The sequence below is a fragment of the Ovis canadensis genome, chromosome 8 (assembly GCF_042477335.2).
Source record: "Ovis canadensis isolate MfBH-ARS-UI-01 breed Bighorn chromosome 8, ARS-UI_OviCan_v2, whole genome shotgun sequence".
Lineage (NCBI taxonomy): Eukaryota > Metazoa > Chordata > Mammalia > Artiodactyla > Bovidae > Ovis > Ovis canadensis.
This window is the reverse complement of record NC_091252.1, coordinates 84,187,354-84,201,394: the sequence shown is the minus strand read 5'-3', so window position 1 is coordinate 84,201,394 and position 14,041 is coordinate 84,187,354. Positions and strand designations below refer to the sequence as shown.

Sequence of the window (14,041 nt, the reverse complement as noted above, 5' to 3'; positions counted from 1 at the left end):
CTTTACATAAGTCTCCTTACTAAATAAAATAAAGAAGCTCTTGCAATGTGCAATCCTGAATTTAATTTAGTTAATTGCCATCATGAAGTAAAAGTGACAGTTTAAGTAATTTTAACTGGAGAAGTCAGTGTGTTGCTGTTCTGAAATCCAAGTAAGAAAATGCCTTTAATCCTCTCCTTTAAAGTCAAATCAAGACAAAGGTTAATGCTTAGTTTACATTTCTATAATGATCTAACTGGGAAACACAGAAGCATTTGAAACTATTTCTGCAGAATTGAAAAGTAGAAATAAACTGAGGCACTATCTCATTATTTTTCCCTTTGATTATAAAATTTACAAAGCAAGTATTTCAGAGGGAGCACGTAACACCCCCCCACTCCCCAAAAAATGTTCTCAGGTTTTGGTGGGTGGTCATCTGAATTATTTATTTGCAGTTATCAGCAAGGCAAAAAGTAGTTTTAATTTGTACAAACTAACATTTACAGTCTTCTGGAACATGTCATGATGCAGAAAATGTTTAGTAAAATCTGTTAGAAATTCCAAGCATTCTTATGACTCCCTGACTTCCTGAATTCCACTTTCCTTAGATTTTCTTATTTGCCCCATCAAAGCTGACACTCTGGAATTTTTAAGAAGCACATTGGAAATTGCTACTTTGGACAGACATCAGAAGGGCAGCACTTCATATTTTATGAAATAGCTCTAGTTGAAAACTGGAAACAAAAACGGTCATTCATGTGTTAACTATAGTAGCAACAACAATAAAATCGGAGTCTGGAACTCTAGGTTTGTCTCAAGCGTGACGGAAACCTGGTCTGCCTTGTTCCCTCCTGTCTAGCTTAGAGCTGATACACACGGAAATGCTCCATAAATATTTGTTAAATGAATTAATTCCAATGAGTCCATGACTTACAGATGGTTACACTAGGACGTTGTGGCCTAAACCCTTTCATTAGATATTCGTGCTCACAACGACTGTTTGAAGAAATGAAATTGAATTTTAAAAGCAGATGACTTGCAGTTCATAACCCAGGGCTTCTGTTCGTCAGTGGCAGGCATGGGTGAATAATGGTCTGCCTGTCCCCAAGCTTGCATGTAAAAGGAAATTGAATCCTGCCTCTTTATCTTCTGTTTATCCTTTACAACCCCCCTGCATGCCCCAGCTCTTGTTTTTGGTTAATAAAACTTCCAGCTTCTTTCACATTATGAATTTTGATTTTTGATAGATCTACCAGCAGAATTACTGATTTGGAAGCACAGCCGAAGGTAACTGATTGCCGAGGTTGTCTGCTTAGAAGCATAACTGTGTGTATGTTTAAAATAGTGACCATTCAGTGCCTTAATCTTTAGATTATTTTTCTTCAGCTATTTCTCTGTACACATAAGAGTAATATGAGAAAGCCCTCTAGGATTACACAAGACTGGAAAAATGGGTCAGAAGAAAACCTGTTTCCTTCATATATTCAACATTATATTACATTCTCTAAACACATGTCAATGTGTTAAATTTAAGGGAAGAACAGTAGTGGTTAGATTTTGAGAACAGTGTCATAATAGTCATAAAGCTGTCTATTTCACGAGGAAAAATGGATTAGTGATGACGATGCATAACTCTTTCTAGACATCTCTTTAAATAGAGAATAAAAGTTACTAATGCTTTGATTTAGCGCTTTAGTATAGGGTAGTCAGACTGTACATTTCAGCTGCTCCCATGAATTTTGTCCTGCACACGAGATAGGAAAATCCACATGAAGTAGCACAATCTTCAGTCCACGGCATCGTGTTCACGGTTTGTGAAGATGGTGTCATTTGACCATCTTCACAAACGCTGTGCATGCTAAGTCGCTTCAGTCATGTCTGACTCTTGGCAACCCTATGGACTGTAGCTCGCTAGGCTCCTCTGTCCACAGATTCTCCAGGCAAAAATACTGCGGTGGGTTGCCATGCCTTCCTCCAGGGGATCCTCCCGACCTAGGGATCAAACCCGCGTCTCTTAGCTCTGCTGCACTGACCGGCGGGTTCTTTACCACTAGCGCCCCCTGGGAAGCCCTCACAAATGTGACCCTTCCCCATTTCGAGTGACAAGCAACCGTCTCCTGAGCGCCTGCTGGCCATCACCTGAGTTCCCCCCTGGTTTTCCCAATGCTGCCAGCAGCCTACCTTTCTCTCACCTGAGTCTTATCTGTGTGAGTGGCAAGGACATTACTTAAAATTATCACAGAAACTAACTCTCCTTTGTCTTGGCTCATGCAGGACCACTGCTAGCCTTTATTTTGATTCCACTGAATTCATTCATTCATTCAGCATTTATATTGGGTGCTTACCAAGCCCTGGAGATCAAAACCTGAATAAAATCAATGGGAAGACATAGAAAGACAAGACAGTGGAATGTGTCCTAATGGTATCCCCAAATCTACCCTGGCCAAAACCACACTCTTGATCCTCATCCATCTTTACTCCTTTCCGGTTAATGGTTCTCTCCACCTCACATTTGATTTGGGTCTTTCCTGGACTCCCATATTCAATCCCTTGCTGAGTCAAGTTAATTTTATCTTTACTATCTCCCTCAATTGACTCTCAAGATCCCACATCCTATAGCCAGCCAAACTAGACTCCTCCATATTCCTTCCATACACCATGTCCAAGACTGACCATGTCCAAACTCAGGGTCAAGATTCTTCTTCTAGAATGTTCTTCCTCTTCTCTCTGCATGTCCAAATTCTTATCACTCTTTAAAACTAGCCAAAATGCTTGCCTCCTCCAGGTAGCCCTCCTGAAGTTCTCCTTTCATTCAACAACCATTGATTTTCAACTATGTCAAGCCAGGTGCCACTCTGGATTGTGGCTTTAAAGATAAAAGATTTGGTTCTTGCTCTCAGGAAGCTCAGAGACTTGTGGAAGAAGTGGATGAGCAGGCAGGTATCATCATCATGTGATAATGATCATGGGGTAGAAAGCAAGGAGGTGGGATGCCTGTCCCGACCTGCAGATGGACAGGTAATGCTTCTGTGTGGAGGTGTTTCTCAGCGGTTTCCAAGGATACACAGGAGTCAGTAAGAGAAGAAAGGGACTCACAGTATGGCAGACAGAGTGACCAGCAGATGCAAAGCACAAAACACAAAAATGACTTGGCTATTAAAACTGCCAGGCGGGCAGGCACAGAATCAGCAAGGCAGTAGACAAGGCTAGAGAGGAAGGGAGGAACTGGTAACTGAGGGCCTTGCTGGTCTCATGAAGGATTTCGACAATTATCCTCTGGGCAATCCACAGCCAGAAAGGATTTTTTTTTTTCCTTCTCTCCAATCTAAGGTCAGGTGAAGAATGTGAAGAAGAGAGTAAGGATTAGAAGCAGAAGGTTTAGTGAGGAAGACAGAAATAACCTCAACAGGAAATGACGAGGTCATGGACTCATCACTTCTCGGTGTGGTTCCCATACCAGCTACATCAGTATCACCTGGACACCTGCTTATGTTGTTTAGTCCCTAAGTCGTGTCTGACTCCTTTGTGACCCTATGGACAGTAGTCTGCCAGGCTCCTCTGTCCATGTGCTTGCCCAGGCAAGAATACTGGAGTGGGTTGCCATTCCTTCCCCAGAGAATCTTCCTGACCCAGGGATCGAACTCATGTCTTCTGCATTGGCAAGGAGATTCTTACCACTGAGACTCCAGGGAAGCCCAGGACATGTGTTTAATAAGAACACAAATTCTTGGGCCTCACTCCACACCTATGGAATTAGAAGAAACTCTAGAGGTGGGGCCCATCAATCTGCGTTTTAACAAGCATGCCAGGAGACTCTAAGGCTCATCAGTTTCAGAAACAAGGAATGAAGTTCATGGAAGGGAAAACAGATGGAGAGATTTGGGTACATTAAGGAGGGAGACTGCTGAGACTTGTAGCAGCTGGCAGCATAAGGGAAGGAGAGGGCATGGTCAGTGGAGCTTCCTTCTTAGTCCTGGCTGGGGTCTGAACATGTGGTGGTACCCATTTGTGGAGATGGGAACACTGCAGGAGGAAGCAATCTGCCTCCAGAAGGGAGGGGAAATGGGTTTCGTTTTGAACATCATTGGCTAGAGATGACATTGTCTTCTTTAACTTCCTGCAGCACTCCGAGAATTTCCCAGGACATGCTCCGTTTACATTACATTATAGCTGGGTTTGTGTCCTGGCTTTGAACCAGATGGAAAGCTCCTTGAGGGTGGTGGCCAGATTTTATTTATCCCCCAGAAGCCAAGCCCAGGTGCCTACATAGAATACATACCTGTAACTGTTTATTCAATAAAGTACCCGCTCTGGGGGGCTTCCCGAGTGGTGTTAGTTGTAAAGAACCCACCTGCCAATGCAAGAGACGTGGGTTCGATCTCTCGGGGTGGGGGGGTATTCCCTCGGAGGAGGGCGTGGCACCTCACTCCAGTAATCTTGCTTAGAGAATCCCATGGACAGAGGAGCCTGGTGGGCTATAGTCCACAAGGTTGCAAAGAGTCGGACATGACAGAAGTGACTTAGCATGCACGCACAGACCCCCTCTAGAAAAAGATTTTTGGAGTTAAGAAATGTACAGTTCACTAAAGACAGAATTATCACCAAGACTCTGAATTTAGGCTTTCTGGGACAGATTTGTGCATTCATTACCGTGGTGTCACATGGAGCTAACAGTTTTACTATGTCACCATCTAGGATGTAACAACACAAAACAGACTATCCTTTTCTGAGTGTTTTCCAGGCTATCACTGAATCAAGATGCTCTTTATGTACATACTGGCATTTCATCTTTAAATGACTCCATGAGTTAACTATCATCCAAGGTTTACAGGTTAAGAAACTGAGGCACAGGAAAGCTGCAGAGATTGCTTATGATCTCACCACTACAAGAAAGTGGAGCCAGGATTTCAACCCAAGTCTATCTGACACCAAAAATGCTGCTGCTTATCACTAAACTACAATCTCCTCATTCCCACTGCTTTTTGATCTGTATATAACCTGTTAAAATGGGAGGAAGGGGTCGGTTAGCAAAATAACTCTGGAGACTAAAGAGGGTTTATAAAGATGAATTTTCTATCTTTTATGTGAGGGGTTGAAAAATCAAAAGAAAGTTCTAACAGATGGAAACACATTAAAAGTAATAAAAATAAAAGCATCAAAATATCAGAGAGAATATTTTTTAAAGTTCTCGGTGGGAAAATAGTGTAACAAGCCAGGAATGAATTTAAAATACTACAAATAAAAAGAATGAAAAATAACTCTGTAATGGAATGGATCTAAAAGAAGAAGTTGAATCACAGCACATCTGAGAATGAGATAGAACTGAAGTTTAAAAAAAAGAGGCAAGAATCAAACAGAATTTATAATGCAGAGGATGTGCCAGGCAGTAGCTTTTAATCTTTTGCTTTCAACCTAACTGGCTGAGATGACAGAGCAGAAAACCTTTACCTGCTGTTCTATGAACACAGCTAGTAAGTAAAAGACTTCCTTGGGAGATGCTTGTCAGCAGTAACTGACAGAGCATTGACCCTACTCTGATCGGAGTTCTTGTGTCACTCGTAAACAACTAGATGTCCCATAATTTTGCACAACATCTTAAATGAAAGGAAAGACATGCTTTTACACATCAAAGCCAAATAAGGAGTAGCTCAGAGGAGAACTCCTTGGCCTTTTAACCTCAGAGGCCAGGAGGATGGCTGTGGGCTCTGGTTACCTTTCCCTCTTCCTCCTGCATGAAGAAAGCCCCTCTTGAAGGAGGTAGGATGGTCCTCCCACCTTCAGCTCCTCGCTAAGGAGTCAGTACAACACATGCCTGCAATGAAGATGACGACCACCAGGAGGAGCAATGATGTGACCAAGGCAAGGAGGCTGCATCTGAACAGAGAAAATCAATCTCGTGGCTACAGCTTGAACCAGAGGAGAAAACATTTTAATTTTTCAGAGCTTGTGGTTTCTCCCTTTCCCCCTCTTTTCTCTGCACTGAGTTTTCACTAGCAGACTCAGATTTTTGTTTATAGGACTCCAAGATAAGACCTTGTTTGCAGCACTGGGTGAACTTAGCCCTGTGGCGTGGAGATGGACTCAGCTAATTTTGGTTTGACTCCAAAGTCCGATTGGAGCAGCTCTGATGCCTGTGGACACATCCCTCCTACTCTAAGGTCAGGGAACTCTGAGGGTCATTCTAAGGAGACTTTTCCAAAACATCTCAAGCAACAGTTAGGCTTCTGGGATAAATGTCTTCAGAGGTTTAAGGGATTCTCGGGTGAAAGAGGAATTTTTCTTGTTTAGTGGAGGATTCCCTTTAATTAAAGGAAAATTTTCTAATAATTAGAGCCTTTCCTGCAATGATTCTTCACTAGAATTGTGCCTGAGCATCTCCTGGAGAGTTTCCTGCTCTCCCACAAGATACAAATACCTGGGCGCCACCATTAAGAGTATTGCTCAGAATTTCATTGTAGGACCTAGAAATATGTGTGAAAAGCTCCTGAGAATATTCTGATGCCCATGATGGTTAAGAACCATTTTTTTACTGACCTCCCACTGCCCATGAATAATGTTCTATCTTCTTAGCCTAACATTCAAAGTTCTTTGGGATTTGATCCCGTTCATTTTCAATTCTTATTCTCCCACATCTTCTTGAGCATTTGGTTTTTTTTTTTCTTTTTAAAGGGGTTATAATACTTTCCTAATAATGTTGCTTAAAGGATTAAAATGAGATGCACAAACATCTAGTATGCTGTCTGATGCTCAATATACAACAATAACAGTAGGTCCTCAATGAATATTCATCACAACAAATAAACAGTGGTGGGACAAGCCTCAAAAATGAATGAGTCAACCTTTGCCTTTTAACAGAGGCCAGTTGACTCTGCCTTAGGGAAGCCTGGGAGGAATCCCAGTGGCCCCAAGACGGTTTCCAAGTCTAATGTGGTTTCTTTCAGTGGGTTTTCTTTTCTAGAGTTGCAATGATTTGTAGTCACAGTCAGACATGGACTGTGCAGTGGCTGAGAGCAGTTGGGAAGGGAAATTAAAACACCATAAAGAAATTCTGTTTCTGACGAAGAGGGTATGGCACTCTAGAACACACTGACATAGGGGCTGTATCCACTGTTCCTTGAATACGTTTCAAGATTTTAGTCATTTGAATGGCTAGTGAACAGAGTCACTGCAGATGTGGAGTTTATAGTCAAAGAGTAGCCTTTACTGGTATGACTGATGGGAGTGTGTAGGCTGGTCCGCCAGCTCTGAACTGTGACTCAGTTCTGTGGGATGCAATTGAGAGCCACAAACACTACAAAGAGTCCCCTGGCCAACTCAGACTGGGACACTTTAGGTGAAAGCTGATCAAACCGACTTCTTTGTTTTGTTTTTAATTAAACGAATTCTCAGAGTCTTTAAAATGTGAATATTGTTGTGACTTTCCTAGAGGGGGACAAGGAGATAGCATTTCCCAAACTTTTTAAGTCATGATATTTTCATTTTTTTTTCCCCCAATGTCTTAGGAGACTAAATTTCTCAGGAACACACTTAGGGAAATGCTGATATGATGGTTTTGACAAGGATCCTTAACCCTGGCGGCTCAGTAGTAAAGAATCCACCTGCCAGTGCAGAAGACACAAGTTCAATCCCTGGATCGGGAAGAACCCTGGAAGAGGAAATGGCAACTCATTCCAGTATTCTTGCCTGAAAAATCCCACAGACAGAGGAGCCTGGCAGCTACACTCCATGAGATCACGAAACAGACATGACTTAGCAACTAAACAACAACAACAACCTTAACTCTGAAACTCCTGTGGTGCTTGATCAAAAAAATAAAAATACAAACTTTTCTGGACTCTACCCCAGAATCTCCAGGAGAAGGGCTACAGCAACTACATAATCATAAGGCTGTGCTGGGGGTTCCCTGGTGACTCAGTGGTAAAGAATCTGCCTGCCCATGTAGGAGACACAGGTTCGATCCCTGACCCAGAAAGATCCCACAAGCCGCAGAGCAACTAAATCCATGTACCACATCTACTGAGCCTGCACTCTAGAGCCTGGGAGCCGCAACAAGAGAAACTGCCGCAAAGAGAAACTCACACACTACAGAGAGTAGCCCTTGCTTGCCAAAACTAAAGAAAAGTCCACAGCAAGGAAGACCCAGCACAGACAAAAATATATAAAAAAATAAACATTTTGTTTGTTTGTTTTAAAAAGATCCTGCTGTGCAGCCAGAGCAGATATCCACTGCATTAGGAGGGTGGCTTCTGAATTGGGGAGGGCCCAAGTTCAAGCCCAAGTGCCATGGACAGTCAGTTTATTATATTTGGAAAGTGACTTCATCTGGCTGTCTTAGTTTTCTCATCCATAAAACAGGAAATCGTACCCACTCACTGGTCTAGCTTTAGGTCCAAACAAATTAAATGAAATAATAGTAAAACGATTAGCACAGAGCAGGTGCTGCTATTTCAGTCTGGAATCCTCCATAGCTTCAGTATGGACTTCCCTGGTGGCTCAGCAGTAAAGAATCCACCTGGAAAGCAGGAGATGCAGGTTCATTCCCTGGGTTGGGATGATCCCCTGGAGGAGGAAATGGCAACCCACTCTAGTATTCTTACCTGGAGAATCCCATGGACGGAGGAGACTGGGGGGCTACAGTCCATGGGAAGACAAAGAGTCAGACACGACTGAAGTGATTGAACACACACATAGTATAAATAAATAAAAATATTTATAAATAAATAAATAAAAATAAAAATTTTTAGTATAAATAAAAATTGGAAATGTATTTGCTTTCTCCACCTTTTAGGTTCATATGCCAACAGTTTTTGCCCTTCTCCAACAGGAATGAAATCATTTTGACTTCTTATGTCTGTGATATGCCTCTGACATATTGGCTTTTATTATCCTCAGAGCAGCATTCTGAAAGATAGGCTCAGACCATTAACAAAGATGGGTATGAGTCTTTTGGAAATCACACCTCCTGCCTTCTGGAAAACGGTTCTTTATCTTTTAGGTTGTACATGATCTCTGTTTTCTAAGAAAGTATCTAAACTAGCCCAAGCGATTTAAATCTGGTTTTAGAGCATAAATCAAATGATGTCATCCTGAGTTCCCATTATATGCCCTGCAAAAGGTCCAACATTTGGCCAGCACCAGCTGTCCATGTTCTTCTGTGGAGGCAGTTTTCTAAAATATTAACTTCAAAGGCATTTCTATTTCTTATAAGGGCAGATGTAATGGGATTTTTATTGATGTTGTAACATTTGCTGTCTTCATGCTCTCTTTCCTTTTTAATAATCCCTTCAGGGTCTTATTCCATGAAATAGATTTTTAAAAGTCTAGTACTCGATGGGTTTGTGTGTGTATGTGTGTGTGCATGTGTATGTGTGTGCATGTGTGTGTGTGTGTGTGTGAGAGAGATGACAGCTACCCTCCAGGGAGAAATGTATGTGTGAATTTGACTCTAGCCCAGAGAGATGGCATTGTGTATGGATGCAATGATACAGATGATTCCAGTCTCCAGTCTCATAAGTGGTTACTTTTCCAAAGTTCATTTGTAAGTCAGTAGTTTGGAACTTGGAACACATTCTCTCATAAAAGAAATGTTCGACATGGTGGAGAGAGTCCCGGGCCAGCCCGCGAGAGTCCATTTAACTCGTACCGCACCAAAGCAGACTTGTCATTAACTCTATAGAACAATGTTGCCATGGGAACTACATTTTCAGAGTTCTATTCTTTCGTGTTAAGAACCACTGACTATAAAATTTTAACTCATCTCCTAAATCACATACTCCCCTTTCCTTCAATAAATTACCAAGAAAAGGGAGCTATTCACACCACAGATTATTTCTTGAATATATTAGGTTAAAATAAAATTTTTTCTCTACTTGTTTCACGCACTTTGAATCTTTAGAAAAAGGATGCATGTAACAAAGAAAGTTTCTTTAAACATTCTTGACAGTTGGTTTCAAGTCTTCCTTGAACTACTTCAGACTTGGGTTTCTTGTCGTGGCGTTTCCTGGCTCCCCTTGTATGTCACAGCCCAGTCAGCTAGCTCCAGAGAGGCAACTGTCACTATCCTTATGCTTGTTTTAACATCAGAATTGTTTGTTTGCCTTTTCTACCGTATCTATACCTTTCCCTTAAGTTTTAAAAAACTTGCCTTATAATTTAATAGGAATCGGCAATAACTAAGTAATGAAGTATATTCTAGGTCACACTGACCACAGGAATCAGAAATGTTTCAACTAATTACACACAGATCATGGCAGAAGTTGTATAAATATATCACAGAATCACAGGGCTGGAAAGAACCTTAAAAGATTGTCTAGTCTATTCCTTGGCTTCCAGACAAGCCAATCATTCCAAACAGATGAGAACTAACCTCTGTTTTAGAGGAAAGGATGACTTTGGCTTTAACCCTTTCTAAAAGACTTAACAATTTGTGTACCATTAGTAAATTATTCCAGAGAAGGCAATGGCACCCCACTCCAGTACTCTTGCCTGGAAAATCCCATGGACAGAGGAGCCTGGTGGGCTGCCGTCTATGGGCTCGCATGGTGTCGCTAAGAGTCAGACACAACTGAGCAACTTCACTTTCACTTTTCACTTTCATGCATTGGAGAAGGAAATGGCAACCCACTCCAGTGTTCTTGCCTGGAGAATCCCAGGGATCGTGGAGCCTGGTGGGCTGCCGTCTATGGGCTCGCACAGAGTTGGACATGACTGAAGTGACTTAGCAGCAGCAGCAGCAGTAAATTATTCTTCATGTTTAATCTAAGTCCTTCCCTTTACAGTTCATCATAGGAAACAAAGTAGGTTGATTTGTTTAAAATTCCAGAGTGTATTCAAATATCATATTTTGTGCTTGTTTTTCTAGGGCCTTCCTGAACATCTTAGGGTCTAATATTCTCATTACTTTGCTCCCTCTGGGTTTTTACACTTTTCTGCAGTGGGAACTAAAGTCCAGATGCTATGCTTTGTTAGGCTTTAAGAACTGAGCATAATTTCCATACATAGGAACTTCTAAGTCTAATCTGATAGCTGACTGAAAGACTCAAAAGAAAACCAAATTTTTTATTTATAATAACATTCCAATAGTATAGGCTATTTATTATAGTTGCTCTCTTTCAGGGAGTAAAAAGGGCATAACCAGCCCTAATTATATTTGTTCTTCAATCAGATAAGGAAATCAGAGAACCTACCCCATGAAAATTACTGATAGAATGTGATATCTTAAAATGTCACCGAATATAATTTTTCTATTGAGCACCTACTGCAGAACTTGTAAGTGAAAGAGTGAAAGTGAAAGTTACTCAGTCGTGTCTGACTCTTTGTGATCCCATGGACTGTATAGCACGTGGGATTCACCAGGCTAGGATACTGGAGTGGTTAGCCTCTCCCTTCTCCAGGGGATCTTCCCAAGCGAGGGATCGAACCCAGGTCACCCACATTGCAGGCAGATTCTTTACCAACTGAGCTATCTAATCTCAAAATTTTTTTTGCTTATTGCTTATGACTATTTTGGAGAAGGAAATGGCAACCCACTCCAGTACATTTGCCTGGAGAATCCCATGGACAGAGGAGCCTGGTGGGCTGCAGTCCACGGGGTCGGGAAGAGTCCGACACGACTGAGCGACTTCACTTTCACTTTATGACTATTTAGACCTGTTACTCAGAGACCCTTTGATGGAAGTTTTCAAAGAAATGGGCATTTTGATCCTATACTGTGGAAGACAGTAAACATACAGACATTATAGCAACATACAGACATTATAGCAAGTGCTGCTGGCAGCCTTACACTCTCAAAACAGTCCTACCATTCCCTGTGACAAGAGAGACAGGAAGGCTATTGCATAGTCCCTGTGTGTGTGAGGTTTTGAATGCCTGAAAGGTGAAGATCGTGTAAGAAAGAAGTAGACATAGTATTAGGGTCTCACCCTAGTAAACCATGCACCTTGTTTATTCCCTAAATTTACCTAGTCACTGAGTGGTGTGATGGTTAAATTTCATGTGTCAATTTGACTGGCCAAGGGATGCCCAGGTTAAGCAGTATTTCCCGGTGTGTCTATGAGAGTGCTTCTGGAGGAGATGAGCATTTGAATCAGCGGGCTCAGTAGATTTCCCTCCCCAGTGTGGGTGGGCCTCATCCAATCCCTTGAAGTCCCGAGTAGAACAAAATGTGGAAGAAGGAGGAAGTGATTTTTTTTTCCTGCTTCACTGACTGAGCTGAGGCATCTCATATCGTATTCTCCTGCCCTTACATCATGGGATTTACATCATGGGCTCGCCTGCTTCTCAGGCTTTCACACTTGGGCTCGAGTGCAGTCTCACCAATGGCTTTGCTGGCCTTCAACTTGCAGATGGCAGAGCGTGGGACTTCTCAGCCTCCATCATTGCATATGTGAATCCCTCATAGTACATCTCCATTCCTGTCTGCCTGTCCATCTATCCATCGATATCTGTTTATCTTTTGATAGATATATCTCCATCTTGCTGGTACTAGTCTCTGAAGAGCCCTGACTTATCCTGCTGCTCCTGTTTAGTCACTTCAGTCGTGTCCGACTCTGTGGTTCCCAGTGAACTGCAGCCCACCAGGCACCTCTGTCCAGGGGGATTCTCCAGGCAAGAATACTGGAACGGGCTGCCATGTCCTCCTCCTCCAGGGGATCTTCCCAACCCAGGGATCGAACCCAGGTCTCCTGCATTGCAGGCAGATTTTTTTTTTACCACTGAGCCACCAGGAAAGCCTGCCCTGAATTATACTCTTCCCCCATTCTAAATACCTAAGAGGACCAAAGCAACTTTTTGAGACCAAGCTAACAAACTTAACCCTGTAAAATGATTATGAGAGCACTAGGCCTAACTTCTCCACACTAACAAAGCATCTCAATGGAGGCTATCAATCCTATTTTGGTGTCAGCTTACAAAATGGAATCTGTCTTCCCAGCTTCCTGGCAGAACCCAGCACTCCTGTTCTACCACCCGAATGGCCCTCATATGGGTCAGCGTCTTAGGGTAGATTTGTTCCCAGGAGGTGGAGTAATTCTTTTGCAACCACTGAATAGGCCAAGAGCTGTTTTGGCGCCTCAAGATCCCCTGAACTTACCATAATAGGAAGCTCGTGCCCCCATCAACCAACCAGATTCCTGGCCCAAAGAGGGTTTTCTCTTTATTATAACCATAAAAACTTAGGACATTGGTGAGGAAATGCAAAGGAAGAAATATTAAAATCAAGTTTTCTTATTTTTGCTCCCAAGATGTCAGCATTCCCTATAGCTCAGTGGTATAACTATGTGAGGTTTAAGCATTGCTAATTTTAGCCAAACAGACAATGACCATGTACTCTATCCTTCATTGGTCTTAATAAAATTATCCCTTCAGGGAAACTTCCTGGTTTACAGACTTCTGTCAGAACCCTCAACTTAAATTTCCTCCCACACCGTGGCAAAAATACAGTATGATATTGTAACTCTGGTATTCATTTGGTAGGGGTGGAAGGGTGTTCCGGAAGGCACCCACTAATTGTGCAAAAGAAGCAAAGACAACTTACTTGTTCATTCTTAGTAAGCCTGGTTTTGTTGTGAATGTCTGACGTGACCAAATTGAATCCGTGCTTCTCTGACAAGATTCTCAGAAGCAGGACGACGGTCCGACTCCCGCACTTGCCCACTCTGTTGTACACCACCTGGCTTGGGAAAGGCAGCACCTGGGGACGAACGAGAGCAGATGAGAGGCTTTGGGATTGAAACACTGAGGATTCTTCCCTCAACTGCAGAATGATAAACATTTGGTCAAACTCGCAAAGAGTCAGACACGCCTTAGCAACTGAAGAACAACAGCAAATGAGAAGGGCCCATACGAAGCTAACGAGAATGGACACGATGAACCAGGATTCTTCTTCACAGTGTAATGTGAGAGAACCGTTGGATTCCTCCATCTACCTTGACACTTAAAACTGGTAACATTTCATGCCATCTAGAATATTGACTGTGAAGTCACTGTTATCTTTTCCTTCAGAACAAAATATATAAATAGGTGCTTTAATGAAAATATTCTTTTGCAAGTTATATTTTATTAG

At 42.2% G+C, this 14,041-nt stretch overlaps 1 protein-coding gene across 2 annotated transcripts in view; it reads right to left on the bottom strand.

The window, feature by feature from the left end:
• UST (uronyl 2-sulfotransferase) overlaps positions 1–14,041 on the bottom strand; it is a 314,807-nt gene that overhangs the window by 104,322 nt on the left and 196,444 nt on the right. For both annotated transcript variants that reach the window (XM_069598665.1, XM_069598666.1), the window contains exon 3: positions 13,514–13,669. In XM_069598665.1, the coding sequence (XP_069454766.1) occupies positions 13,514–13,669 (156 nt within the window). The remainder of the gene's footprint in view (positions 1–13,513; positions 13,670–14,041) is intronic.